Source organism: Eptatretus burgeri, chromosome 15, assembly GCF_056783735.1.
Source record: "Eptatretus burgeri isolate ZD-2024b chromosome 15, Ebu_testis_v1, whole genome shotgun sequence".
Classification (NCBI taxonomy): Eukaryota; Metazoa; Chordata; class Myxini; order Myxiniformes; family Myxinidae; genus Eptatretus; species Eptatretus burgeri.
In genome coordinates this window covers 39859019-39885060 of record NC_140975.1, presented here as the reverse complement: position 1 = coordinate 39885060, position 26042 = coordinate 39859019, and the positions used below count along the sequence as shown (strand labels likewise).

General features: G+C 46.8%; 1 protein-coding gene across 2 annotated transcripts in view; it reads left to right on the top strand.

Annotated features, from left to right (window-relative positions):
- The window catches only part of LOC147011992 (uncharacterized), a 51774-nt gene that overhangs the window by 14853 nt on the left and 10879 nt on the right, over positions 1-26042 (top strand). Inside the window, exons 4-5 of one of the 2 annotated variants that reach the window (XM_085857988.1) lie at positions 8878-8982; positions 15332-20261. In XM_085857988.1, the coding sequence (XP_085714114.1) occupies positions 8878-8982; positions 15332-15936 (710 nt within the window). In that variant the 3' untranslated portion in view covers positions 15937-20261. Of the gene's footprint in view, positions 1-8877; positions 8983-15331; positions 20262-26042 lie in introns of those variants that run through there. The other variant, XM_085857989.1, reaches the window with a different exon arrangement.

Sequence of the window (26042 nt, the reverse complement as noted above, 5' to 3'; positions counted from 1 at the left end):
GCCCAGGATCACTGAACTCTGCAAAGAAAAGCAGTTAGCAGGGAGCCAGGCTGCCCACATGCAGTCTCTGGCTCAAAACAATGCAGGTGACAGGGAACGTGGCTGGCTGCTCACACGCAGTCCAAGGCCTTCCCTTTTGAACTGAACGCAGTGAACCACAACGGTGCATGGGCTGCACAACGCAGTCTCCGTGCCAGCTCAAGTGGCACACGCAATGAGCACAACGAATGGATGCATGGACACAAACACGGTGCACGGGCCGCCACTGCAGGCCCGTGTTGTAGCTGCCAACAGGGCAGTTCTCGCAGCTTGCAAACTGTTGCCTTGATCCTGGCGCACATGGAAATGAACAGGGGGGGCAAAGCAAAAATTGAACGGGGCTGGTGAACGTGGGCAGTGGGCATGGCATAGCAAAGGTGAGCAGGCAAACACAGCCCGCAGAAGAAGGCCGCTGCAGGCAAACACAGCCCGCAGAAGAAGACCGTTGCAGGCAAACACAGCCGGCAGATGAACTGGCCGGCACAGGCCTTGAAGAAAAACAGCCAGCAGATGAACTGGCCGGCACAGGCCTTGAAGCAAAACACGGCCAGCCGATGAAGTTGGTCAGCCTTTGCCGTTCAATGGAGGTTGGTGGAGGGAGTGCGGTGGTGCTGGCCACTTGGAAGGCGGGCTCGGACCTACCTACCTGTCTCCCTCCCAACCTATCGCCTTTGCCTGTCACTGTACATACCCACTCCCTTAATTTGTCAAACCCCAATTTAGCCCCAACTTATTTTTTTTATTTTTTTTTATTTTTAATTCCCCACTCTAAATCGTCCCCTATCCCCCTTTATCGTCCTTGTTCGGCTAACCTATTCTGTCACCTAGCCTACTCCCCAACCCCTACGTTCCTTCCCGGAGGGGAACAAGGGAGAGCTAACGTCCTGTGTCGAGGCCCAACGAAGCCTCAGAATGGCCTCCCCAGAGTTCAGCGATCTATAACCCAAGTGGGTCCAGCGGCCCACAACGAGAGCGAGGGGATGGATGGTGCGGAGGGGTACATCTCCTAATCTACCCTATCCATTTAACTGTTAAACTACCCCGGGGCTTTCAACAAGCGCCTCTCGCTAAACTATTGGTTCTAACAACCCAGATTCCCGTCGCCTGTGTTGGTGTCCTCACAATTTCGGGCCTCGCCCCAATTTTCTCTCCGTGCCCTCACACGGTCTCATGGCTGGGACACGTGGCTCCCTCTGGCAGGCACGACCCTCTGCCGAATCTCCCGCTATGGCACCCCGGGCACTACACTGCCTCCGAGCCTACCAGCTCCCTAACACCGGGGAGTGCCCCCATGGCACCTCCTCCCTGAAACGCACACGTGGCAGGCCGGCCTCCCGGGCCCCTTTCCGAGGGTCACCCGTGCCCACAACACTGCCCACGCGGCTAATGGCGCCCGGGCCCCCGCACCAAGCAGGCGCACCCGTGCCCACTACTCTTATCCCGGCCCCCATGGGCCCTTGGCCTACCACGGCCGACCAGCCTGGTGCCCGGGGTACCCAGTCAGCGATACTCACCTTCGCAGCCACGCTCCCAAGCCCGTCAACAGGGCTCCTGCACCCTCCAAATGGGTTTCGAGCCTACATTCCCACCAACAACAAAACGACCTCCTTTTTTCAATTTAACTAACCCAGCTAACTCACTTTACTCTGACCCCGGGGTCCCTTGGGCGGAGTCACTCCTCCCCCCAATCACTCATCGCACCATGCATTCCCCATTCGCTCCATACACACACAGACCCGCTGGCCTCACTCACTCACCAAGCACATGTACTCACCTCACAACTCTCCAACTCTTCAACACACACACCGCTGAACTCTGCCATCCTTCTAACTGTATCCCTAACTAACTCGTGCTCCCACGTCGTCCCTTAAACTACAGCACGTTCCTTTTAACACTACGTAGCTAAGCTACGTCCCCTCTACACATTCACAAGTCTGTCCATGTCTCCTAACTCAAAAAATTCATTTTATTTCCCAACCTAAATCTGGCTACAATCCCTCTAACTAATCCATTCCACGGACTCCATGAGGACTTACCCCTGCCCCATGAAGTCGGTCTAACTAAGCTAACCCTTCCCCCTAACTAGTTTTCATCCTGTGCCCAGGTAAGGGGTCTTTCACCCCTGCCCAGGAATCCTGTGCACCCGAAAGTGAGGCTTGCTTCTTTTTTTTCCATGCGCAGCGCCTGCGCGGCAACTGAGAGCTCGCGCACTTTGCACCTGCCCGTGACGTCATGCAGCTGCACGTGTTCCTCGTCCCTCCTTGGACGGTGCCATCCGGCAGAGATACCCCTCCTGCCGGATTCCAACCCCACGTGCAGCCATGACGTCACCGTGCCCAGAAATAAACACAAGCCCCACGTCTCGAGGGGTTCCCACGCGAACACATGTGCTTTGCCCGTTGGAGCTTAACACACACGATCGCGTGGAGAACCCGTCCGGTCCAAATCCATTTACCTGCCTAAACTTTGTCCGTCCGCGGGATCGGCAAATCCACCGCGTGCGTTTCCGGACCGGGACTTCACTCGCAAGCGAGCACGTGGTGGTCTCGTGCCTGGCACAGCACGAACCGCGTGCTCACTGCTGGGTGAACCCGGCACGGTCCTCGAAACAACTAAAGTCGCTACTCGGCTTTCTTTCCTCTGTCGCCGTCTCCGTCTCCATTCCACACACGCATACCTGCGTGTTACGACGCACACAGTCCACACCATCACATTCACACGGGAGACGCGGCTGCGTGCTCCCGCATGCCAACCGACATCTCCCTCTCATACCGCTCTCTCACACACACGGTCTCCCCTGGCACAGCGACCTTGCACACGGCCGTTCACTCACGCGTGCCTCACTACTCACACAAACCATACTACTCACACGTGGTGCTCCATTCACTCGCGCGGGGGCACTCACCCGCGGTGCCTCACCCACACACGCTAGGGCACTCAACCGCTGTGCCTCATCCACACACCGTGCCTCATCCACACACGGTTCCTCACCCACACACGCGGGGGCACTAACCCGCGGTGCCTCACTCACACTCCATGCCTCATCCACACACGGCGTGCTGGGAAGCACGTACTCCGGCACCATCGCCACCACACCACTCACACGTGGTGCCTCACTCATACTGGCCGTTTCACCCACACACACGGCCTCACCTCACACACGGTGCCCCATCCACACCCGGGCGTGCTGGGAAGCACGCACTCTGGCAACATCGCCACCACACCACTCACACGTGGTGCCTCACTCATACTGGCCGTTTCACTCACACACACGGCCTCACTCACACACGGTGCCCCATCCACACCCGGCGTGCTGGGAAGCACGCACTCTGGCACCATCGCCACCACACCACTCACACACGGGGTCGCTTCCACACACGGTGCCGCACTCACACCTTGCACCACACACACAGGGACAACCACACTGGGGATTTGTGTCCCCACAAGGGTCTCCGGGGCCTCTATACCCCCAAGCCTCCGTGCACCCGTCCACAGCACTCGCGTCCCCTCAACCTCGCAGCACGACCGAACTCACCTGGTCGTGACTCGCCTCAAGGGGCATACTCCTCCCCTCGTTCCTGGAGGAGGCCATCCCGCTGCTCGCACCGGGTCCCTACGCTCCGCGAGCTCACCCCCATTATCCTCCACTACCTCCGTGTGTGCGTGCGCGTCACTTCACCCCGTCCTTCATCGTGTAGTCTTCCCTCTATCGTTCCCATCTCCCGTGTCTCTGCCAACTCTTCACCCTTTACCTCCCTTGTCTCAACTATTATTTCCGCTTGTCGTCACCTCGTGTCTCGTCTCACACGTTTGGTCTCCCCATTTAATTTTTCCCTTTCGGTCATCGTCACGACCCTCGCCCAACACGTTCCACGAATTATTTTTTCACCCGCCTCCACCGCGGGCCTGTCAGCCGTTGCACCCCCACCCAGCTCGTTTGCTCCCACACGTGAAGTCGCCATTCCCAGCTCCCTGGTCACGGCCTTCATGCCCGCCTGCAGGCATCGGCCCATGTTCTGCGTCTCACCCCACAGCTTTTTCATTTCTTCTTTCATGTTTGTTTCCATTCCGTTCATTTTTGTATCCATCTTTTCGTTTATTTGTTGTGTATTCGCATCCATCGTCGTTTTCACTTCATTCATTTGCTTGTTCATGTCTTTCATTTCGTTTTTCATTTCATTTGTGTTTGCATCCATTTTTTCGATCATTTTCGCATTCATCTTTTCGTTCATTGCCGCCAGCATGGCGCGTAGCTGGGCCATGCTTGGATGCACTCAGCTGAGTCGTTTCGGCAAGGGTTGGGAAGGGTTTTGGTGGAGAGGGGGGAGGTGTCATACACCGCGGCCGCTGCCGCACCCACCTCGGGCCCTGGGTTCAGTTGGGCGAGTCCGTGTTCCTGCACAATCAACATTTCCTGCTCGGGGATTCCATCCTGGACCATGGACTCTACATTATTACACATATACATTTCTAATACCCCCGGCTCCCGCTCGCCTTGAGACGCCATCTTGCTTCTCGTGAAGGGTTAATTTGCTCGCTCGTAATTTGGAGGGGAATCGGGGTCGCTTCTCTCACCCCTGGACCGATTCCCGTAAATTTAGCCGGAGACAGGAGAGCCCGTTTTCCTGTTCTCCGATACCAGTGCCGAGAGGAGGGCGATGAATTTGTATCGCACGACCTGACACCAGTGTTGGGGTTTTCGCGCCGCCGGCGTGCGAACGGCCACGCAATCCCTCGACCGCGGCACGTCGCCCACCGGACGGACAATCCAGTCGTGACCCTCTCGGACTAACGCCGGGAACCAGTCACGGGTGGACCTTTCGGTCTCACCGCGATCGAGCCAATCAGCCCCCGCGTGGGATAGGGTTGCTCGCCATGGGGTCGACTACCTAAGTACCCACGCGGAGGGCAGACCGGGCGATCGCACCTCGCCGCAGGTCGATTCCCGGACACGGGCCACTTAAGCGACCCGCTCCGCACTATCAGAATAACTGAGCGGTGTTATCGTCGACCCTCGACGGTTCCCGATTAATTATCGGGCGTACTCAGCCCACTACCAACCCTTTACGTGAAGCAAGATGGGGGGTTCAATGGGGAAAAAGACGAAGCGAGCGGAAACAGTTCAACAATAAAGCACATTTATTCATGGCACACGGGAAGCACACAAATACAATTCCACCAAATGCACACAAAAAAGAAAACACAATTCCATTTTACACAAAAAGCAAACATAAAAGTGAAAACACAGTGCAGAGCTAATACCGACTACCGAGCACACGGCAACACTTATACAATTCTACTTCACAGACGGCGCCGACAACACATACCCAAAACCAAGGAAAAGAAATACCCCAAGAATGAGGTAGGCCTGGGGCCGAGACCGGGTCGGGCCTACCGGTCTGGTGATGAGACGCGGAGCGGCGATGGCCCCGCAACCCGCGGGCCTCGTGGACAGTGCCTGGCAGGGGGTGGGAACGGGCCCCCTTGGTCGCACTATCTCAGCGCGGGGGGAAACAGGAGGGGGTTGCTGATGCTCGGGGTATAGAGGATCTTTATTATCCCTGGTGTGCGTCTCCACCTCGGCCAGGTCGCGCTGCCGGCCTCCCTCGGGCGTGCAGCTCCTGGCACCGACGCGAGCACCCCCTCGTCCGACTCTCTTCAGCTTCTCCAGCCACTGCAGGCTTCGGGCTCCAGACTTCCACACTCTTCTCTCTCTTCTCCGACTCCTTCTCGTTCTCGTTCTCCTTCTCCTTCTCGTTCTCCTTCGTTCCGACTCCTTCTCGTTCTCGTTTGCGACTCTCTTCTGACTGCGACTCTCTTCTGACTGACGAACACCGTCCTTTTATCCCCCCGTAACTTCGCCTTTGACCCCCTCCCTTTGACCTTTCACCTCGCTCCCCATTGGCCCGAGAAAAAGTGGGCGTGAAGGCTTTTTGATCCACAAATTTGCATATATCGATCGCCCTGGGGGCAGGGCCAATTCGCCCCTCGCTCACCGATTGGACGGCAAAAAGTGGGCGTGTGTCGTTTTTGATCCGTTTTTGAAGCAGAAAATCCGTGATTTTGTACACGCTGTTCGACGCGCGTTCTGCATGAGTCCAACACCGGTACCCACAGCGGGGCAAGAACGGTGGCGATGCTACGGTGGCGAGGTGTGACGGGAAGGTCGTGGCGGTTGTGGTGAAGCGGTGGTTGTGGTTGGTGGTTGATGTTGTGGTTGTGATCATGGCGGTTGGTCCAAAATAAAGATAGTGAAAGAAAAACGGCTATCCTGAAGAGTCGCAGCACGTATAAATGACATGTATTCCCACTAGACAACGGGTTTGGGCCTAACTACACATGCACTTACCGAGATACCTCACCTAAGGGACCTGAATGGTGGTTTGCGAATCTGGTAACCACAACAATATATATATATATATTTCATTTTTAAGCAACATAAAAAGATACCCACTGTAGTAGACTCGTTTTCCCTTTCACTGCCAGGACCAGTCGACTGTAAACATTCACTTTCGTAAACGTAATGAGTTTTTGTCAGAGTAAAAAAAATATATATATATATATATATATATATATATATATATATATATATATATATATATATATATATATATTGTTACGAATTCGTGCCCGCCGGCGTGCGATTGGCCACGTAACTCTAATCGCAACCGCGTCACCCACCGGTTGGACAATACATTCATGACCCTGCTGGAACTATCGCCAGGAACCAGTCATGGGTGGGGGTTTAACCTCACCACAGCCCAGTCCGCATTCTACCCGTGCGAAATAGGGTCACTCGCCGAATATCGAAATACCTAAGTACTCGCTTGGGCAACCTACCGAGCGGCTGCACCACGCCACAGGTCGGCTTAGGACACGAACCGCTTAAGCAGTCCGTTCCGTTTTAAAGCGATAACCGAGCGGGTATTCTCGCCAACCTCGACGGATCCGATTCTCTTACCCGGGTGTTTAAAACCCAACTAATTATTCCCCGATGCAAGATGGCACTTTCAATGGGGAAATAGGACGCAATGAACGGGATACATTTCACACAAGGACATTTATTATTTACGCACACATCACAAGCAAGGCAGTCATGGACGTATGTACAATCAGGCAGTAATGATGCAATAATACACGAAAGGAAGCAAAAGCAATACCACCGAATACGACCAAGGATCAATGTGCATGCACAGTCACTTATACAGTCGTTACTTCACAGGACACGGCGCCACAGCATTCATTCAAAAGCAAAGGAATGGCCACTCCCAAAGACGAGAGTGGCAGACAGGGTCCGTGGACCTTTATAGTTTGTGAGCCTTGGTTGACCGAACGCGCTCATGAGACCGATGCGGCTTACCCGCACCTTCGTGGTGCGACGATGGCCAGGTCGCGACGTCTCGTCCCCACGGCAGCTAGCGTAGCCACGCCTGATCTCGGGCCTTGCAACGATGGGCACGTCGTGACGCCTTCTCCCCATGGCCACTAGGACAGCCGCGCCTGATTGCGGCCTTGCCAAGGTGAGGTGATCCAGGCCCCGGCCGGCAACGCGGCTGAGAGGAACGAACGGGTCTATCAACGCTCTCTCAGCGCTGATGCTCGACAAGAGTTGATGCCCTCTTGGACCCCGTCCGTCCCTCAGCAATGCGCGAATCGCGCCGAGGTCCGATCACCTCGGACTGCCTTGGCGCTGGCAAGCACTCTCCGGCTGTCGTCTCCACGTAGCCCTCTGGTGTTCTCCAGGCTCTCCGATCCTTCCAGACCACCGCAGACTGCCCTTGACTCGTGCTGTGCTCTCCGACCCCTCCAGACTCGCGGCTCCACCGACTGACGCGAAGCTCCGTTCTGTTCAGCTTTATATAGGGCCGGGGAGACGAGATTCGACCTCCGCACTTTGACCTCCGACCCCCGGGTAGGGGACGTGGTAGAAATCACCGGCATGCACGATCTGACAGTTCGACCCCTGACCCCGGGGAGCGGACGTTGTAGACATCACCGGCGTTCCAAACGGTGAGAGAACCCTTTGCTTCTGCCTGCAGTGAAGAGGGCGTCGTATTCGGAACGAAGGTGAGGCGATGTTCGTGGTGTGGGGTTGTTGATGGTTGTGGAGGTAAAAAGGGCGAAGGTGGTGGTGGTTTGGTTGTGGCCGTTTTGGAACGATGTCGGTGGTGGTGATCTGGTTGTGAGGTATGGTTGGTACAAAATAACGATAGAAAAAGAAAAACACTATCTCAAAGGGTCGCAGCCCGGTGAGCACGAAGAAACCCCTCTAAACATCGGTGGGGAAACCTATCTAACACCAACTTACCAGGATAACTGATTTGAGGACCTTTATGATTTATTGCGAATTTCCACAGCCGGAACAATATAAATAAATTGACTCTCTTTTCCGGTTCCAGTTGTCAGTTGCTACGAATCGGAAGTGTTTTTTTGGGGGGGGGGGAAGTGGGGGGGGTTGTCCGGCATTGGGTGGCGTTCGGTGGTGTATTGTGTTCTAGAGTGTATGTTGTCTGGTAATAATGTCATGTCTGATAACCAAACTGTGGTGTAATGGTTAGAGTGTCTTCTGTAATCTTGGAGGTTGGCGGTTCGAACCTGGCCAAGTCGTCCCAAAGACTTGGAAAAACTTGTGCTGCTCAGCATTTGAAAAAGATAGAGCACAGACAAACCGCCATATGTTGGCAACCGCAGCACAGGCTTTGATGAGCATAATGGCCTCGTCCTGCATTGAAATTCCTTGGAAGGGAACGTTCCGAATAGAAACTAAATGTGCAGTTGAGTTTTCGATGGTCCTCGATTGAAATTTTTTACATTGTATTCCCATAATTTTGCCGACAGAGCAAATGATTGAGGATGAATCGCAGACCATTGGTTCTATCGTGGGGAGATCGTCGGAGCATCTTCTGGACGTTCGCTTTGTCAAAAGGGAACCTTCGGCTGTCGGTAAGCCACCGTTGGTGATTATGTGAGCTCATAATTTGTTGTTCTCCACGGACCTTTTACAATAACAATAAAACATGTATACATTTTGGCAACTACAAAATAACCCAAGTTAACCTGGAGTAACCTTTTTTAATGCTTGGAAAGGCAGTGTGTCTTATTATAATTTTATTTTCTCAAGCTTTCCGCTACTTTTGAACGCATCCAATAGTTTGGAAAAATACAATTGCAAAAAAGAAAAGCTGACGTCTGGGAAATCGGAAGAGCCTTTCAAAAGATTGTGTGTGCTTCTTGGCATTCGTGCCAGGATTTTAAAATTAATGTAAACAGTAATGTGGGAGCATCTTGATCAGTGCTTTACATATTATTTATAAAATACGGATTGGGGGGGGGGGGAAATCCTACGAGTTGTTTTTCTTTCCAGGATGAATTTCTATCGTTTTAAAAAAAAATTTTCTTCCCCCTTTCACAAGAACTAATCCCATGGTTTACCATGTATCACATTTGTTTGGTTTCAAGATGCGTTTAATCGGTATTTAAATTACATCTGTATTGACAAAAATTAAGTCTTTATTGATAACTTTGTTATCTGAGGATAAATACAAGCCCTTCATTTTTCCATTTATTTCCAACTTGTTCACTTTCCCCTCACCAGAGGAGAGGGTATTGTATTTTGGTCCGTCTGTCTCTCTGTCGGCTCAGAAAATGAGTCGGTGTATTAATTACCTTCGACCCATGTATATACCTTTCGAGCCCTTGTTTTTATTGTGATTTTCTTTTCATTTAGGTTTTTGTTTGATTTTTTTCTCCCCCCCCCCCAATGGTACATTTCTTATTGACTTAATATTCATGCGAGGATACTGTTTACAATACGGATTTGTAAATGTCATCACGCCATGGAAAATCAACCTCGCAGTTGACTGTGAGATGAGCAGATCTGGTTAGGTAATCATCCCAAGCGGTTTATCTGTTTGTTTTCCACAACTCATTCCTCTGTCTCATCCCACATTATGCTTTCATTTAATGTTTGGATTTGTTGTTGTCGTCTGTCTTCACCGTCGTGCTCTCGGACTCTCCCCATTTTGCCACTCGCCAATTTAGATATCCATCTTAGAAATTTTTTTCTCCTGCGCAACATAGAAAACTTACTCCACCATTGCTGTTGCCATCTTGTCATTTATGATAAGACATTGTTCCACTTTTTTAGCTCCCTACAAAGAGGAACAACGTTTATCGCAAAAGACCAGACTGACAGCAATGTCTTGTGAAGGAAGACGTTTAAAGACAGTGTTGTCGGTTGTAGACATCGCTGGATTAATCCTGGTGGTGCCTTTGAATTGGTTGGTTTCACAACAATGTTTAACATCAAAAAAGAAAGGAAGGAATTGCCAAAGAGTAAAAAAGAAAGGAAGAACTACAAATTGAAATTGTACAAAAAGAGGAAGAGGTTTTTAAGGTTTATATATATATATTTTTTTTAATTATTATTTAAAGAAGATGAAGTAAATAAAAATAACAACTCTGCGATAGATGAGCAATGGTAAATCTCCAGGACTAGACAAGATTAAGGCAGGGGCAACTCAAATGCAGAGGAGCAACGGTTCGACAAGTGATAGCTAAAAGATTTGTGAAATGCTTGGAAATGAGCACAATACGATCAATATAGAAAAGAGCGAACTTTATAATCTATACTACAAGAGAGATATCCATCCAGCTGTCTGTGTTGGCAATTTTTTTCTCGGAGATGGCCAAATGGATCTTCTTCAAACCTTGAGGTTCATCAGTGAGTGCCGGTGAGTGTTTTCGGCAAATTATTTTAATTTTTTTTGATCACTCTCTTTTCCTAAGTTTTTATAGCTATGTAAAATTTAATATTAAATGATCCCCAACCCCATTATTTCATGGGTGTAGGCCGTAGGGAAGTGTTTTAGACCCCCCCAAAAAAGGGAGAAAAAAACATTTATTTATTCAAAATGCCAATTTGATTATAACAGCACTGGGCCATGCCGGGTACCCCAGCGAGTATTTAATTTAAAAAAGGGATTACTAAGCTATGTCTTAACACCTTAAATTTTTTTTAAATTGATACTACCAACTGATAACGTTTGTTATCCTTCAGTTACAAACTTTTCATAAATACGATCACAAGTAGATTGATTCAGAGACTAGATGAAAAACAAGCCAGAATTGGGAGAAAAATTGCAACTAATGATCGACAACAAATCAAAGGGAATACCAGCTCCCATTGTGTACAGCATGTTTGTGCTACGAAAAAGCATTGCACTCGATGTATTCAAGAATTTAAAAGCAAAATCATCAAAGCACCATTTACTATAATAAAAGAATGTGCACAAATACCACAGCAACAATCAAGCTTCATGCAGAGTTGTAGACGCTAAACATTTCACTATCCAGAGTAGTTGGACCAGGAGACTCATAACTCCACAAAACACTTCATTGAAAGCCTCAAATAAGTCTTTACAAATATTAATTTGGAAGAAAAAGGATGAGATATCAATGGAATAGAAAGTGAAATAATCCAAGATCTGTAGCAGCAGCTTCTTCTTTCATATGCAGAACAAGGCTGGATTTGAGGAGACGGTGTACAGCAGGAGGACGGGTACACATCATGGCCTGAGCATGGGGGTGTGCAGCTGATACAATGACTTCTGGAGGTTAGGGCAGGAATTTGTAATTTGTTCAGGGTGCAAGCGATAGCTGACCTACTCTTAACAAATGACACCATGGGATTTTTAAGGTTCACCAACTAATACTGACAGACGAAGCTCCCAGTTTAACATCCCTCTGAGGGACGGCACACACATTGATTAAACACCGGGATGACAGTTTATAGCTGGGACGGGATTCAAACGCAGTCTAGTCATCTTGGAGGCGAGTGTGTGTACCTCTAGGCCCTCAGGTCTTGGCCATCCTGCCAGCTCAGATTTGCAGCTGATGTGATAATCTATGCAAAGGCAAAGGAAATGAAAGAAAAGTTATGCAAATTAAATGTTGAAAGCAGAAAAGTAGGGATGATAATGAGTAAGTCCAAATGGTTGTGTGTAGAAATTACACAGGAAAAGAAGAAATCTAATTTGGTGACAACGTATTTGCAGAAGCTCCAAAGTACATCCATCATCTTTTATTTTATTTTACACAGGTATAGAGGCTCATGCAAAAGCAATATAATGCACAAATGAATCGACAGACATAATTAGGTGAAGGTAAAACTGTGATAACAACAAACACATGCACCACACTACAAGGAGTGGAATTGAAGGTGAAGGCTGGGAATAGTCTCAACTGATCTGTGAAGCTGAATAGTGGAAATGGGAGAGACAATAAGGCAGCAGATTTGAAATGTTGTCAGAAAGAATGTGAAACTATGAACTTGGAAATACGGTTCTACAAGCAAAAAAGAATCAAAGTGAACGTAGAGTTTTTACTTGGGGGCAGGTAACAAGGAAAGGGGTTCTGGCAGAGAGCATGTGACATGGAGTGGTAGAGCTGGGTCGAGATTTGAAGGCAGGAAGACCGGAAGGCCAAGACAAGGACATAGCCGGTTAAAAATACTGCAAGGCTACCGACCTGCCTCGATCAACAAATATTGGATTGAGACTGTTTCTTCACATGCAATTCCAATAACATGGAAGACCTTTGATGCCAGGGCCTCAAGGAGGGGAATATGGGATGCAGCAGCGCTATTCCACAGTGGGGAAGCCCCATTCCATAACACTCTGGATGAAGACTGTATCACCGTTTTAACGTGAGGATGGTGGAGGAAGGACTTTGTTATGCAGGGAATCCCGAGGTATTGGTTGTTTGTAGGCCAGCTTGGAAATGTGATCTCTGGAGGGGTGAGTGACTGTGTTGCACAGTGCGGAGTCGTCTGTAAAGTGGTGCAATGGATTTTATAGTGAGGAAGAGAAATCGTCGATTTATATCAAAATTAGGATTTGTTCCAGAATGCTACCTCGAGGAATGCTGGGATTGAGAGGTGGAGCATGGGGAAGGAACTCCTTGCAAAGTAACACGCTGCTTGCAATAACATAGAATCTGATAGCCAGCCTTGGAAGGAATTGGATGCCAATAGGTGACTGCTTGGAAGTCAAGATTGAGAGCTTCAATCAATTTCTGAAAGAAGAAAAACAAACAGCAAATTCAAAGGGGAATGACCTGGACGGAAGCCAAAATGATGTTGGAAACCGAGCAGAAGAGAGTAACGAGAGAGGACTGATTTAAAAATAATAATAAAATGAACAAGTGCATTAGAGAACAAACAAAATTAAATGACATTATATTAATTGCTTGAATAACTAAATGGAGATTTGTCTGGACACTTAGCCAGAGGCGAAGAAGGAAGGTTGAGCAGGTTAACAGAACAGTACGCAAAACAAACGAAGACCATATGCAAAATGGACATGAGTTGGTGAGGACGACGTGGATGGTGGCATGGAAGAGAGAGCCAAATGATCCACAGGAGTTGGCACTTTCTCACAGCAATGGGACATATCGGTTATTGACTTTATCCACGCTTTGTTACGTAGAGAAGGCAGAAGAGAAGGCATTTGGTTGATGCAGGATCCAAATGTATTCCAACGAGGTCGCGTTTCTACTTTTCAAGAGGTTCAGTCTTTCATTCCAGAAAAATCTTGTGCAAACATTCCAAGGATTCAACCGATTCTTTTTCTCCAATATCACCTTTGCTTGCTTTGATCCACCTTTAAAAATAATTAATCTGTTTACCCTTTGCCCCATCTTATCACTTTTACATGAGCCTTGACAACTGAATTTAATTGAATTACAAAAATTGTTATCTTTCCTTGTTTAATAATTTATATCAGCCTTCTTTATTTCCTTCTACTCCCACACCCCTCCCCTACTTTGCTTCCATCCCCATGCCCCTCCCCTTCATTCTTTCCTTCCACACACACTCACCTCCCCCCTCCCCTTCCATCTTTTTCTTTCTTTCTTTCCAATATTCCAGCTGTCGGTAATCTAAACTGAGCGTTTATGATGGGATCGGTTAGCTCTGTTTGCACGTCTTAGCAAAGCCACATGATACATTTTTGCGGATGTCACTCTGGCAGGCAAATTTTGTTGTTGGCATTTTGAACATGCGTCACAGGCTGTTCCACTTGAATGTTGAGCTGTGGAATCGCCCATCGTACCATGCTTGTTTACCTAAGTCGTAACACGTCTTTCTCTGATGAAGTTGTAGCAGTGGACCGTTGTGGGATGCTTGGATAAGCGTGCTGAGATTGGTGTGCATGGTTCTCTTTTTGATGTTTGGTATGTATGTGGACCAGTAAACATTAAATTGGATATGGCATGTCCAGTGCCTGTTGTCCAATACAAATTCACCATTTGCTTTTGCAGATTTTCAATTCAATAAAGATGCATTTGTGTTGAAAATGTTCCTTGGCCTAGCCCTGCCAATCGTTATCCTGTTCAAAATAGTTTTTTTTTTTTATTTATTTTTTTTTTAAACCTTATCATAGGCTTATTGTGGAGCTCGTCCATAAATCCCATGCAGGACATAGACATGAGTAGATGTCAGTGTACATTCAATGTGAGTTATGAGGACATTAGTGGATGAAAACATTTGGTGTTATGGGATTTGAACCCAGGTTCTGAGCAGTCCGATTCATCAGTTCAGATGGGAATGCTGAACAGGAAAAGGAAAACCCAAGATTGCATCATCTTCCATCCATATAACTCTCTGCTCCCTCCTTGCTTCCTTTCTTGCACTTTTTTTTCAACCTTCATCACACATTCTTTTAATCTTTTTTTTAATTAAAAAAAAAAAAAAATTTGCAATCAATCAAATTTCAATCTTGTACAATAGATGAACATCCGACATACTCGGAATCAACCAGGCTTGCAGAGGGGGGATCTGGAAGGATGACCAACACGTCTTATATCTGCTTGTGGTGTACTTGAGGCTGCAACAGAGGCAGGGTGAGACCAAGGTACATTTTGAAAACTTATCTTTAATGATTGGAAACCTGTAAACCCAAAAGGTGAACTTGTATTTGACAATTAGGTGCATTGTGATTGTGGGTCTTCTGATTGGCTTTCTTGTGCATGATATTTGGAAAATTGAGGTTGTTGTTGTTGACTGCAAAAAAACAACAACAAAAAAACAATGTACTCTGAACTTTAGTTGTCACTGAAGATTTCAGGTCAGGTCATAGTTGATTAGTTAGCAAGTGAGTTCTCACTAAGGAAGCTGAAAATTTGAGTCTGCCACAGCTACGTTTCATGTCCTGATTTAGGCGTACTTTGTGCATTATTTTGTTATGCGCTGGTGATGAGAGGCAGGGGAGTAAAGATGGTTGTCGCTTCCCAGGGAATGGAGCCGCAGAGAGCCAGGGGAAGTTGTCTGCAGCTGGGGGAGCAAGCGATGCCGAGTGGGTGGTGAACGAACCTGAACATCGGCTGTGCGAGCCACGGACCCAGTATTTCGTCTCTCGGGAAGATGCCGAGTCGAGGCCTCGGTCCAACACGGACTTTGCTGTTTCGGCGAGCTGGACCTCAGGACCTAGTGCCAGTTTTCCTTCCGAATGGCGAGGCACTTTTTGGCCACGCCTGCAGGCAGAGATTGAGAATGAAGTGGTGGAAGCAGATGTGCACGAACAGCAGAAGAGAGAACGTGAAAAGGCGAGGAGACAGTTTGTGTGCAAGATGTGCTTGCAAGTATACAGCTGTGAGAAGTACTTGCAGAGACACATCCAGATGCATACAGGTACTCGACCTTTCTCTTGTAGAGAATGCGGCCGTGCTTTTCTTCACTCGTCTGACTTGCGAGTGCACATGCGTATTCACACCGGGGAGCAACCATTCCGCTGCCAGGACTGTGGGCGGCGTTTCTCACGCTCCTTCAACCTCGCACGACATCGCAAGACACACACCTCGTTCTCTAACACTTCCCAACAAAACAAATTCTGCAAGTGATAAGTCAAGATTCTGAGAAGGATGTCGACGAGGTCACATTTCTGGCTGATCAGATGCAGAGCAAATAGCACAGCATGTTTTGGAGGTACAGGGGCATCATCGATTTAAGTGCATTTGTTACAATTTTGGCATACATTTGTCATGGAATGGTATAATATTGCTGGTTATAAAGGTCAGTGAGATATGTTGAGGAATACCTAATAGATGTGTGATGAGAGACAGACAATGACTGTCGCGTAAGACAAAGGACATGATCAAATGTTAATCCAATGGAGTTTGTGTTTGGTCATGCCAATGTCATTATTGAGCTTGCACTGTCAAACTAAGTGAGGAAAATGTTGGGTGGGTGGTAGGAGGGTGCAGGGTAAGGGGGATAGTCGGGGTGAGGGGTATACAGTATTTGAAAGTGTAATGGCTGGAAATTGCAGTTCTGGCACTTTGAGTGAGACCTTCTGGAAACCTGATAAAACTTGATCTTTTTTGGATATACTGAATATTTAAGTCTACATTTCTGAATAATCGTCTTTTTATACAAATCACTTCATCAACGGAATAAGAAGAGGTCAAAAGTTTTGGTAATGAAGTACTATTTGCTTTGTACAAGATGTAGTTCACTGATTCTGATTTGAACCGATGTGTTTGAGTGACACAAATAATTTCATTGAATCGGTTCTGTGCGGCAGAGGGGGCTTCTTAAAAAAAATTTTTACCCTTCTTTGGTGGTCGTATGGCAGCTTAGCTGCTGGGGTAGCTATCATTTATTGAAGCGCAACTGTGTCGCTGATGCAGTGCCCCTCTACCAGTACACACACTGGAACTGGTACTCATTTTGCCGACCTCGGAAGGATGACAGGCTGAGTCAACCCCCTGGTGTATTAATTCAGCGGCCGACGGGGCTTGAACTCAGGACCCTAGGTCCCAAGCCGCCACCCTAACCACTGAGCCAACACCAGGCTTACCCTTCTTTCATTTTACCCGTTCATTCTTATCAGCCTTTCATTCTCTAGTCGGAATGCAATCCAATTGCAGTTAAATCCCGTAAAGCTGAAGAGACACATTCCATAAACTATTCATCTTCACGCTATTCGGGGAGGAATATTTGTGGAAAGAAATGAACCGCAGATTGTCTCTTCTATCACTGACGTTGTTATTATTTCACAGGACAAGGCATGACAAATCTAGTTTGGTACTCTAAAGACTTCACATGAAACGTACAAAAATTGAGAAACCAGATGGTGAGGCATTTGAGTGCACACAGAACATGGTGCAGGCTGTGTGTGGTCCATGGCCTTGTTGAGCCATCAGGGAATACCCTGCATTCTCACCCTTATGAAGTGATGCAATCAAAAGAAGGGTTTAATGCTACAAATTCCAAAACTACATCTAAGTTACAGAGATCGACTTTGGGAAGATCACAACTCCACGGAACCTCCAAAAACATGGATAAACCATGTTGTTGCGCTCAAAGGATTTCAATTGCCAGCAAAACTTAGGGAGAACCTCCCTGATTTGGCTGCAAATGTGATGGCAGCCAGAGGGTAAGAGGGAAGGGCAGGGAAAACGAGTAGCACAGGGGAATAAACAAAAATGCCTGATTCAGGTGGGGAGGTTTTGCAGGTTCGTGCTCCTTGAGCCCGTACGCTGCCGAAGCTAATCCTCTACCGTTCTGTAGGGTCTGTTCTGGTGTGCACGATCTCCACAGCCCCCCCCCCCCCCGAGCATATTTGTCACCAAGGCACAGCTCATAGACTCCCAAATTGAGACTTGTGCCCTCAAATCCCGGTGTTGCCTCCTCATCCCGCCTTTTAAAAGTTTGGCCAAGGCACACATAGGGACATTCGGCTGTGCGTCGCATTCTGCATCCCCTCGGATGATTAGTTTCACCCCCAGGGTGGCATGGAACCGTCAAGAAAAATAAAATGAGAATATGTATAAAAAGAGAAGGCTGGGGGCGGGGTGGTTGGATCCATGGGACATGTCGGCCTCCAAGCTACATGTCAACCTTTTTGTTACGTTTTATCCTCGTATGCGAATGTGGCATTATATACAGCAAACAAATACAAAAGTCGGGGTTCTCAGTCCTTCCCTTGCAAACTTCGGTACATTTAATGCGATTCTTATTGAGTGAACTATAATTATTCGGATTTCTAAAAATACATTTTTAATGCAAAGTTGTAAAATTTTATTTTAAAACGAAATTGTTAAGAAAAAAAAATTTTTTTTTTTAATTATTTTGTGCCAATTTGGAGTTAAATGGTAAATGACAAAATATGAACCCAGAAACTATGAATCTGCTTCTTATGTCTCAAAGTACAATTTGGCTTTTTTTGAAGTAAATTTTTGTTGGTAATTGCGTCATGAGCGGAAACACGCAAAGGAACCCCAAAGCAAACTGTTTATACATACCAAAGCATTTGGTTGTCTTTCAAGGTTAATGCTTTCAGATACTGTCCAACTTGTTCATCAATACATGTCTTCAATTATCTAGTTAAAATTCCATCGCTACTTAATTGCAGTGGCTCATCATTTGTAGTCTGCAGCAGCATTCGCACCCATCTACCGAGTGCAACCAGTCGTGATCGAGTCCGAAACACCAAACATTTGAGAAGTCCAAACTCTGCAGTGTTGCTTGAACTCTCAAAGTGTGTTGTTAAAAGTTCCGGTGGCCGGAGTAAAATCGATCCACAAGTGCAATGTTGTGTTCACAATTATCTTGACTGGCTTTTCTTAAGCAGTTTCACCTCAAAAAAATCAAATCGAGCCTCAACATAATTGTGATAAACAGGCCTATAACCGGCTATAAAGAACAAAAGTTTTGAAAAGTCATGAAAACTTATTGACCTCTTCTTTGAATTCCAAAATATTGCCAAACGCGAATCACTGATTGTACGATTAAAGTTTTCTTCTCATCTCGCCCATTTGTCGAGACTTTGTGGTTCAGTATTTTCAGTGAAGTGCAAAATGGCCTGTTTTGGGAGCTTGCCATTCTATTTGGATGGAGACACACCACTTCAACAGATGCTGTCTCTTGTAGGCAAGGTAGTTGATCAAACGAGATGAACTGTGTACCTTTTAAGGAGTTAATTTTATACTTGCTGAGTGTGCGCACACTTGGACAATTGTCAATTCCCATGATGTCAGTGTAATTGTTTGATTGTAGGATTTGACTGCTGACTTGTTTTTTTATTTTATTTATAGTTTATACAGCTTTCGTGATTGCAGAAGAAATGTGCTCGTGATTTGTGTGCACAAACCTGGTTATGGCATCACATGTTTTTGAGTTGAATGAGATTGCTATGAAAATCAAAACTTGTCGTTAATTATTTATTTATTTTTCTTTTTGAAGCCTTTGTTGCTCACAGCTTTTGAACAGATGTTTTAAAATCTGGTCTGTGTTTTTCAACAATTGCTTTTATGTTTGCATGACAGAATGGTACAGAGGTAGCACACTTTCCTTGAGCTCAGGATGACAGTTTATAGCTGGATTGGGATTCAAACCCAGGCTAGACAGCTCAGAGGTGAGATTGTGTACCTCTCGGTCATTTTCCCAGCCCAAGTAGTACGAGAATCCTTTGTTTTGTTTGTTTTCTGCAAAGTTGGACACATCACACAATTTCACTGTTTTTTTAACATTCTTTGCTGTTTGTTGTAATAAAATTTTATTCTGGTGAATTGGAATTTGCTTTTTTTGTGCTGTCACTTTGAGGAAGACGTTGAAGAGTGTCATTCTTTCATCACCATGTAGTAATGTTTGTGCAATGCATACCTTCTTGTGTGGTTACCTTTCTGCAATGTGAACCTTCCTGTGGTTGCCCTTCTGCAATGTGAACCTTCCTGTGGTTACCTTTCTGCAATGTGAACCTTCCTGTGGTTACCTTTCTGCAATGTGTACCTTCCTGTGGTTTTTTTTTTCTGCAATGTTTACCTTCCTGTGGTTACCTTTCTGCAATGTTTACCTTCCTGTGGTTACCTTTCTGCAACGTTTACCTTCCTGTGGTTACCTTTCTGCAACGTGTACCTTCCTGTGTGGTTACCTTTCTGCAATGTGTACCTTACTGTTCATGGTTACCTTTCTGCAAAGTGTACCTTCCTGTTCATGGTTACCTTTCTGCAATGTGTACCTTTCTGCAATCCACACGTTCTTGTGTGGTTACCTTTCTGCAATCCACGCGTTCCTGTGTGGTTGCCTTTCTGCAATCCACGCCTTCCTGTGTGGTTGCCTTTCTGCAATCCACGCGTTCCTGTGTGGTTGCCTTTCTGCAATCCACGCGTTCCTGTGTGGTTGCCTTTCTGCAATCCACGCCTTCCTGTGTGGTTGCCTTTCTGCAATCCACGCCTTCCTGTGTGGTTGCCTTTCTGCAATCCACGCCTTCCTGTGTGGTTGCCTTTCTGCAATCCACGCCTTCCTGTGTGGTTGCCTTTCTGCAATCCACGCCTTCCTGTGTGGTTGCCTTTCTGCAATCCACGCCTTCCTGTGTGGTTGCCTTTCTGCAATCCACGCCTTCCTGTGTGGTTGCCTTTCTGCAATCCACGCCTTCCTGTGTGGTTGCCTTTCTGCAATCCACGCCTTCCTGTGTGGTTGCCTTTCTGCAATCCACGCCTTCCTGTGTGGTTGCCTTTCTGCAATCCACGCCTTCCTGTGTGGTTGCCTTTCTGCAATCCACGCGTTCCTGTGTGGTTGCCTTTCTGCAATCCACGCGTTCCTGTGTGGTTGCCTTTCTGCAATCCACGCGTTCCTGTGTGGTTGCCTTTCTGCAATCCACGCGTTCCTGTGTGGTTGCCTTTCTGCAATCCACGCGTTCCTGTGTGGTTGCCTTTCTGCAATCCATGCCTTCCTGTGTGGTTACCTTTCTGCAATCCATGCCTTCCTGTGTGGTTCCCTTTCTGAAATCCATACCTTCAGCTATTCCTGAAATACAGTATAATATAACTTAAAGGATTGTTGTAAATGATGTTAACCTGGAAACATAGTTCCCTTACCTAAAGTAAGAACCTTAACCTGTAAGCAATTGAATGGTTTCCTGACCGCACGGATCATCAGCTGGGCACTGTTCTTCCTCAAGGTTTCGATCCTCTCAGCCCAGGACCTCTCCAAGCGGCGGATGCACAGATCCACAACTTTGGTCATGGATCCACATCAGTAGATTACCTACATCAGTAGATCCACAACCTCAGTTGCATCTCTGCAGTCAGTCAACCCATCAATGAAACATCATTAATCAGACTTTACTCATTGGAGGGTTTAATGTATTATCACATAGTTACCACTCCCATCACACATTCTATTATATGATAATACATTAAATCATGCACATCTTACCTTAAAAAAAAACATATCCCCCAACAAACATGACCATCCTCCACTCGGAATGAAGCTGTTGTTCAGATATTCAAATTTATATATTTTTTTAATAAGGGCAAATGCAATAATTCACACATGATACGTATGGGACATTAAGAATGTTGAACCCTCTGAAAAGCAATTGAGATGGTCAATGATTTCAGTGATTTTTATTCTATTATTGGGCCTCTGCAAGGAGAATACCCACGATAATTAATTTATATGTCCTGGGGGGGGGGTCACTTGGTTCCATGGGGGGGGGGAGTCTTGTGGTTCCTCGGGAGTCTTGTGGTTCCTCGGGAGTCTTTTTGTTCCTCGGGGTCTTTTGGTTCCTCGGGGTCTTTTGGTTCCTCGGGGCCTTTTGGTTCCTCGGGGTCTTTGGGAACTTATCAGTCTTGGGGAGGTCTTAAAGGGTATTCAACAGTCAAAGGGGTCTCGGCAGTCTAAAGTTTCCAAAGTACATTCCAGTCGTGTGTGATTAATAGACTACGTGTGTGAAGTGAGGGTGCAATTGGTGTTCAAATAGTATGTAATTAATTGACATGTATTCACACGGCTTCCTGGACGGACTGACCATGTGTTTAGTTTTTTTATAGATCTACGAGTGGTGCATCCTTGGGAAAACGCATGCATAGAAATGTATGACAGTTGGACATCTTGAGTTCGATTCTGCACGTAGAATCCTCCAAAATGGGTACTGGCAATTCATCAGATCCACAAATGATGTAATGTACACAATTGATTTATTTCACCTAATTTGTGAATACATGAAATACAGTTTGTTTAGAAATCCCAGATATCTGAAATGGCTGTGTTTGGAGTAAAGCCAAATGGCAACTTCAGATATTGTCTCAGGAGTTGCGATATTTTCCATCACTACCTTGAGAAAGTTGCAGTCGAGCAGGTACAGCTAATAGTGGATGTAAATGGACTTTCCTGTTGGAGCAACAAAATGTAAATCCATCCGCTTTCCCTGATGATTAATTTGTGAAATCTTTTGCAGAACAGTACACGCATGTTGAGGTCATAGGACCGCAATCATGCTCTTGGACAATATCGGATACTTCGTCCGATTCATTACTGATGCTGTTGTATGTTTGCTGAGTGCGCATTACCCTCCAAATTCGTCATTGCTCAGCATCCTGTGCAAGTCTGTGTTGGGATTCCAGCCCTGGCAAGGTAGCTCAAAGCCCAATGTGCAATCCTTTGCAAGTCGAAGCTATCCTGTCAGGCCATGAAATAGCAAATGCAATGCGATTGATTATTGTTTTGTTTTTTAAATAATACTTTACTTTCACTGTGCTCAAGATGTGCGACGTCATCCTGATTCACACAGGAGCTTTTTTTATACTTGTGTGACTGGGATCTAAGAGTACCGAAGACTTGCAACTTTTGATTGTGACTTCGTCTAAAGAATGAAACATTATATTGTGATGATTGTCGAAAAGAATACAGCTCAAATGGAAAAGTCCCTGGGAAAAAGTGTTGTGGGCGGTGTACATGGACATTGCACACTTCTCTCCGCCAAAACCTGAAATTACTGTTTTCGTTTGTGTACAGAACACAAAAGGACATTTTTTATAAATTGAAGATTTAAAATAAACTTCTTCAATGTGTACATGTCCATAACTTCTAAAATAACTTTTAAAAAATCTCGGTAATTTTCCTTCGTCTGTTTATTTATTTCACACAGTATATGTGAATTGCATGTCCATGCACAAGTGAAGTACAGTTTGGTTATAAATCCTGAACTTGCACACAATACAGCCCTGAAAATTCGTGCAAAAACGAAAAGTTAATTTTCTTATTAAACACTTCACGATTTTCTTTCCTCCACATCATGAAAACGTACCTGCTTTGGGCGGTGTATAATCGACCGCTGCTGCGATCGCTGACATGCATTACTTCGTTTTCTTTGCATTAGTGGTAATCAAAATACACCTTTGTTTCTTCATTAGGTAACTATGATAAAAAGGTAACTTGATGATAACTCCCCCTCCCCACCTCGTGTCTGACCACATTGAAAGCAGCCATTAGAATGCATTTTTGTGTGTAAATGCCAATGTTCGTCCTATTTTCTCACCTTTTGCTGAAACTGAAACTTGAACCATCTTAACGATTCCAACGAATGAAATCAGAAAGTGAATTAGAGTTAAGATATAGCCGTGAGGGAGTCTGAATGGACTTTATATTACAGGCCTCAATTTCACTTAAAATACATTTTTTGTCTAAAAATGCAAATTTTCTTCCCGTTTTTTTTGCCTCCGAACCTTACACCATCTTAGCGACGACAAAAAAAAAATGAAATCGGATATCGAATTGGAGTTGGCATAAAGCCGTGAGAGTGTAAGAAAATACGAGCCTTTCAAAAGAGGCGATGGTGGCCATTCGAAATGGTGGCCACTTGAAATGGTGGCCATTCGATTTTGAAATCCTGAACTGAACTGAACTGAGAAGCCCCTCCTCCCAAAATGGACGGGCGGACACAGATTGTATACAAGATACGAGCAAATACCGCCTCTCACTTTGCTCGTTTCGAGCTCGTTACTCATTGCTCGTTACTGTTGTCACTCGTTTTGAGCTTGATCTTGAGTAAGAGGGGTGGAAGAAAGAGAGAGGAGGGAGGGAGGGAGAGTGAGGAGAGGAGAGGAGGGGTGGGGAAAGGGAAGGCAGACGTGAGGTGAAGCATTATAATTACGATTCATACTGTCTCATCAAAGTGATTCTGCAGAGAATAACAGTGAAGATGGAAACAAAGTAATGCGGGAAATCCATTTTCAACCGGTCATACTATAAATACCGCCCAGACACCACAAACTCCGCCAGGACATATCCATAGATAAACACAGTCCGAACACGTTCGAAGCTAAGCTGTCCGGAGACCAACACCATCCGGACACGTCCGGAGACTGACTTCACCCAGACATAACCACCATCCGGATACGTCCAAAGACTGAGAGCGAGAGGAGGAGGGGGGGAATGGAGGGAATGATGGAGAGAGAGGTGTGATATATATTTATATTGTTACGAATTTGGAATTCGATTGCACACAACATACAGGTTCCTTTCGTCAGCTATGTCGATAAGTGCTTGTTCCCTAGATAGCTCACCTTCCATTGTTTAGATGCGCTGCGGATCAACTTAATAGTTGGGGAACGAAACAGTGGAGATGTCCCTCTCCATCTTCTGCGAAGAGGAAGAAGAACCCTGCCGTCCCGTGATTCATGATGTCAACAACTTCCTCCCACCCGTGGTTGAGCGGGGGATGGATCACGAGGGCATGAGTCACGCTGGGCGTGGGGGAAGAGGAGATCCTTTCTTGGTTCGTGGGCGGAGTTGGAGAAAGGAGTTGAGGGCCGCGTCGTTCAGCAGACCTTCGGGTCCTGCTTCTCTTGGGTTAGGGTTGAGGCCTTCGGAAGCTTTTTGCTTCTGCAGAGGAGTTGTTCAGCAGAGCTTCGGGTCCTGCTTGGCTCGGTAGGCTTTTTGGAGAGCTGTTTTGTTTGGAAGAAAGTTGAGCCGGTTGCTCGGCTCAAGCTGCGAATGGTGGCTTCTTCTTCTTGGTTCGTGGAGCTCTTTGTTCTCCGTTTGGTTCCTGGCTTGGTGCGACTCATCGACCTCTTCTTGGAGGTGGTTCCTCGGGGAAGCAACGCGTCGACGGGAAGGATCGGCGCCTCATCTCACCAGCACGTGTTGAGAAGCGCGGGAGGATTCGCGGGAGCTTGGGAAGGATCGCGGCTCACAGCGATTGGATCCAGCTCGCTTTCGCTGGAACCCGGGTCCGAACAACTTGAAGACTACACGAGGTGGAGAGGTTCGAGATAGGTTCTGGGTTTCAGCTCACCTGTCCGAGCTGGAGCTCGTTATTAAAGGCCTCTGCCACAATTTCTTGGGTGTGTGTGTGTGTGCGTATGCGTATGTGTGTCCGTGGGCCCGTATAATAAGTAGAAAAATGTTAAGTGCTTTGTGTACTGTAAATGTTTGCATCGCATTTCATAAAGTCGGTATAGTTCTGCTCTTACGTGCTTCCCAAGTTCCCCATTATTATTATTATTAATAAATACCCCAATTGTTCAATGTTTTCAGCTCGTTGTGTCGATTCTTTCATTGACTGAGCATTTCGTGTGTTGGGAGTTAGAAAGCCGTTGGTTTGCCGTAAAAGGGGGACATTTGGACCGACGGTTCTCGGCGATTTAGCCGCTCGGAATCGTGCACAGGACAGGCTCGCCTCGGCGGTTTGTTCTGTACGAGATCCGTCGAGGGTGGAATACCCCGGTAGTTGGATCACGTGGGTATTTAGGTACATTGAAGATTGGCAATCGACCCTACCCCACGTGATCTGCCCATTGGCGTATTTCGGTTCTTGTACAAGGACCCGTCACTCGGACTTATCTGGGTGGCGATTTATATCCCGGGCGATCGGTCGGGCTGACTCGACTTGCGGCTCCATCAGAGCGGTCGGTTGGTGGTCGACCCCCCCCCCCCGGCCCGTAACAATATAGAGAGAGGTGTGTGGGGGGTAGAGAGGTGTGGTGTGTGGGAGGAGGGCTGCACTGTATTGGGAGGGGTTGAGTGAGAGGTGGGGGTACAGGAGTTATCAGAGAGAACATGCTATGCTTTATGCACACACACACACACACACACACACACACACACACACACACACACACACACACACACACACACACACACACACACACACACACACACACACACACACACACACACACACACACACACACACACACACACACACACACACATACAC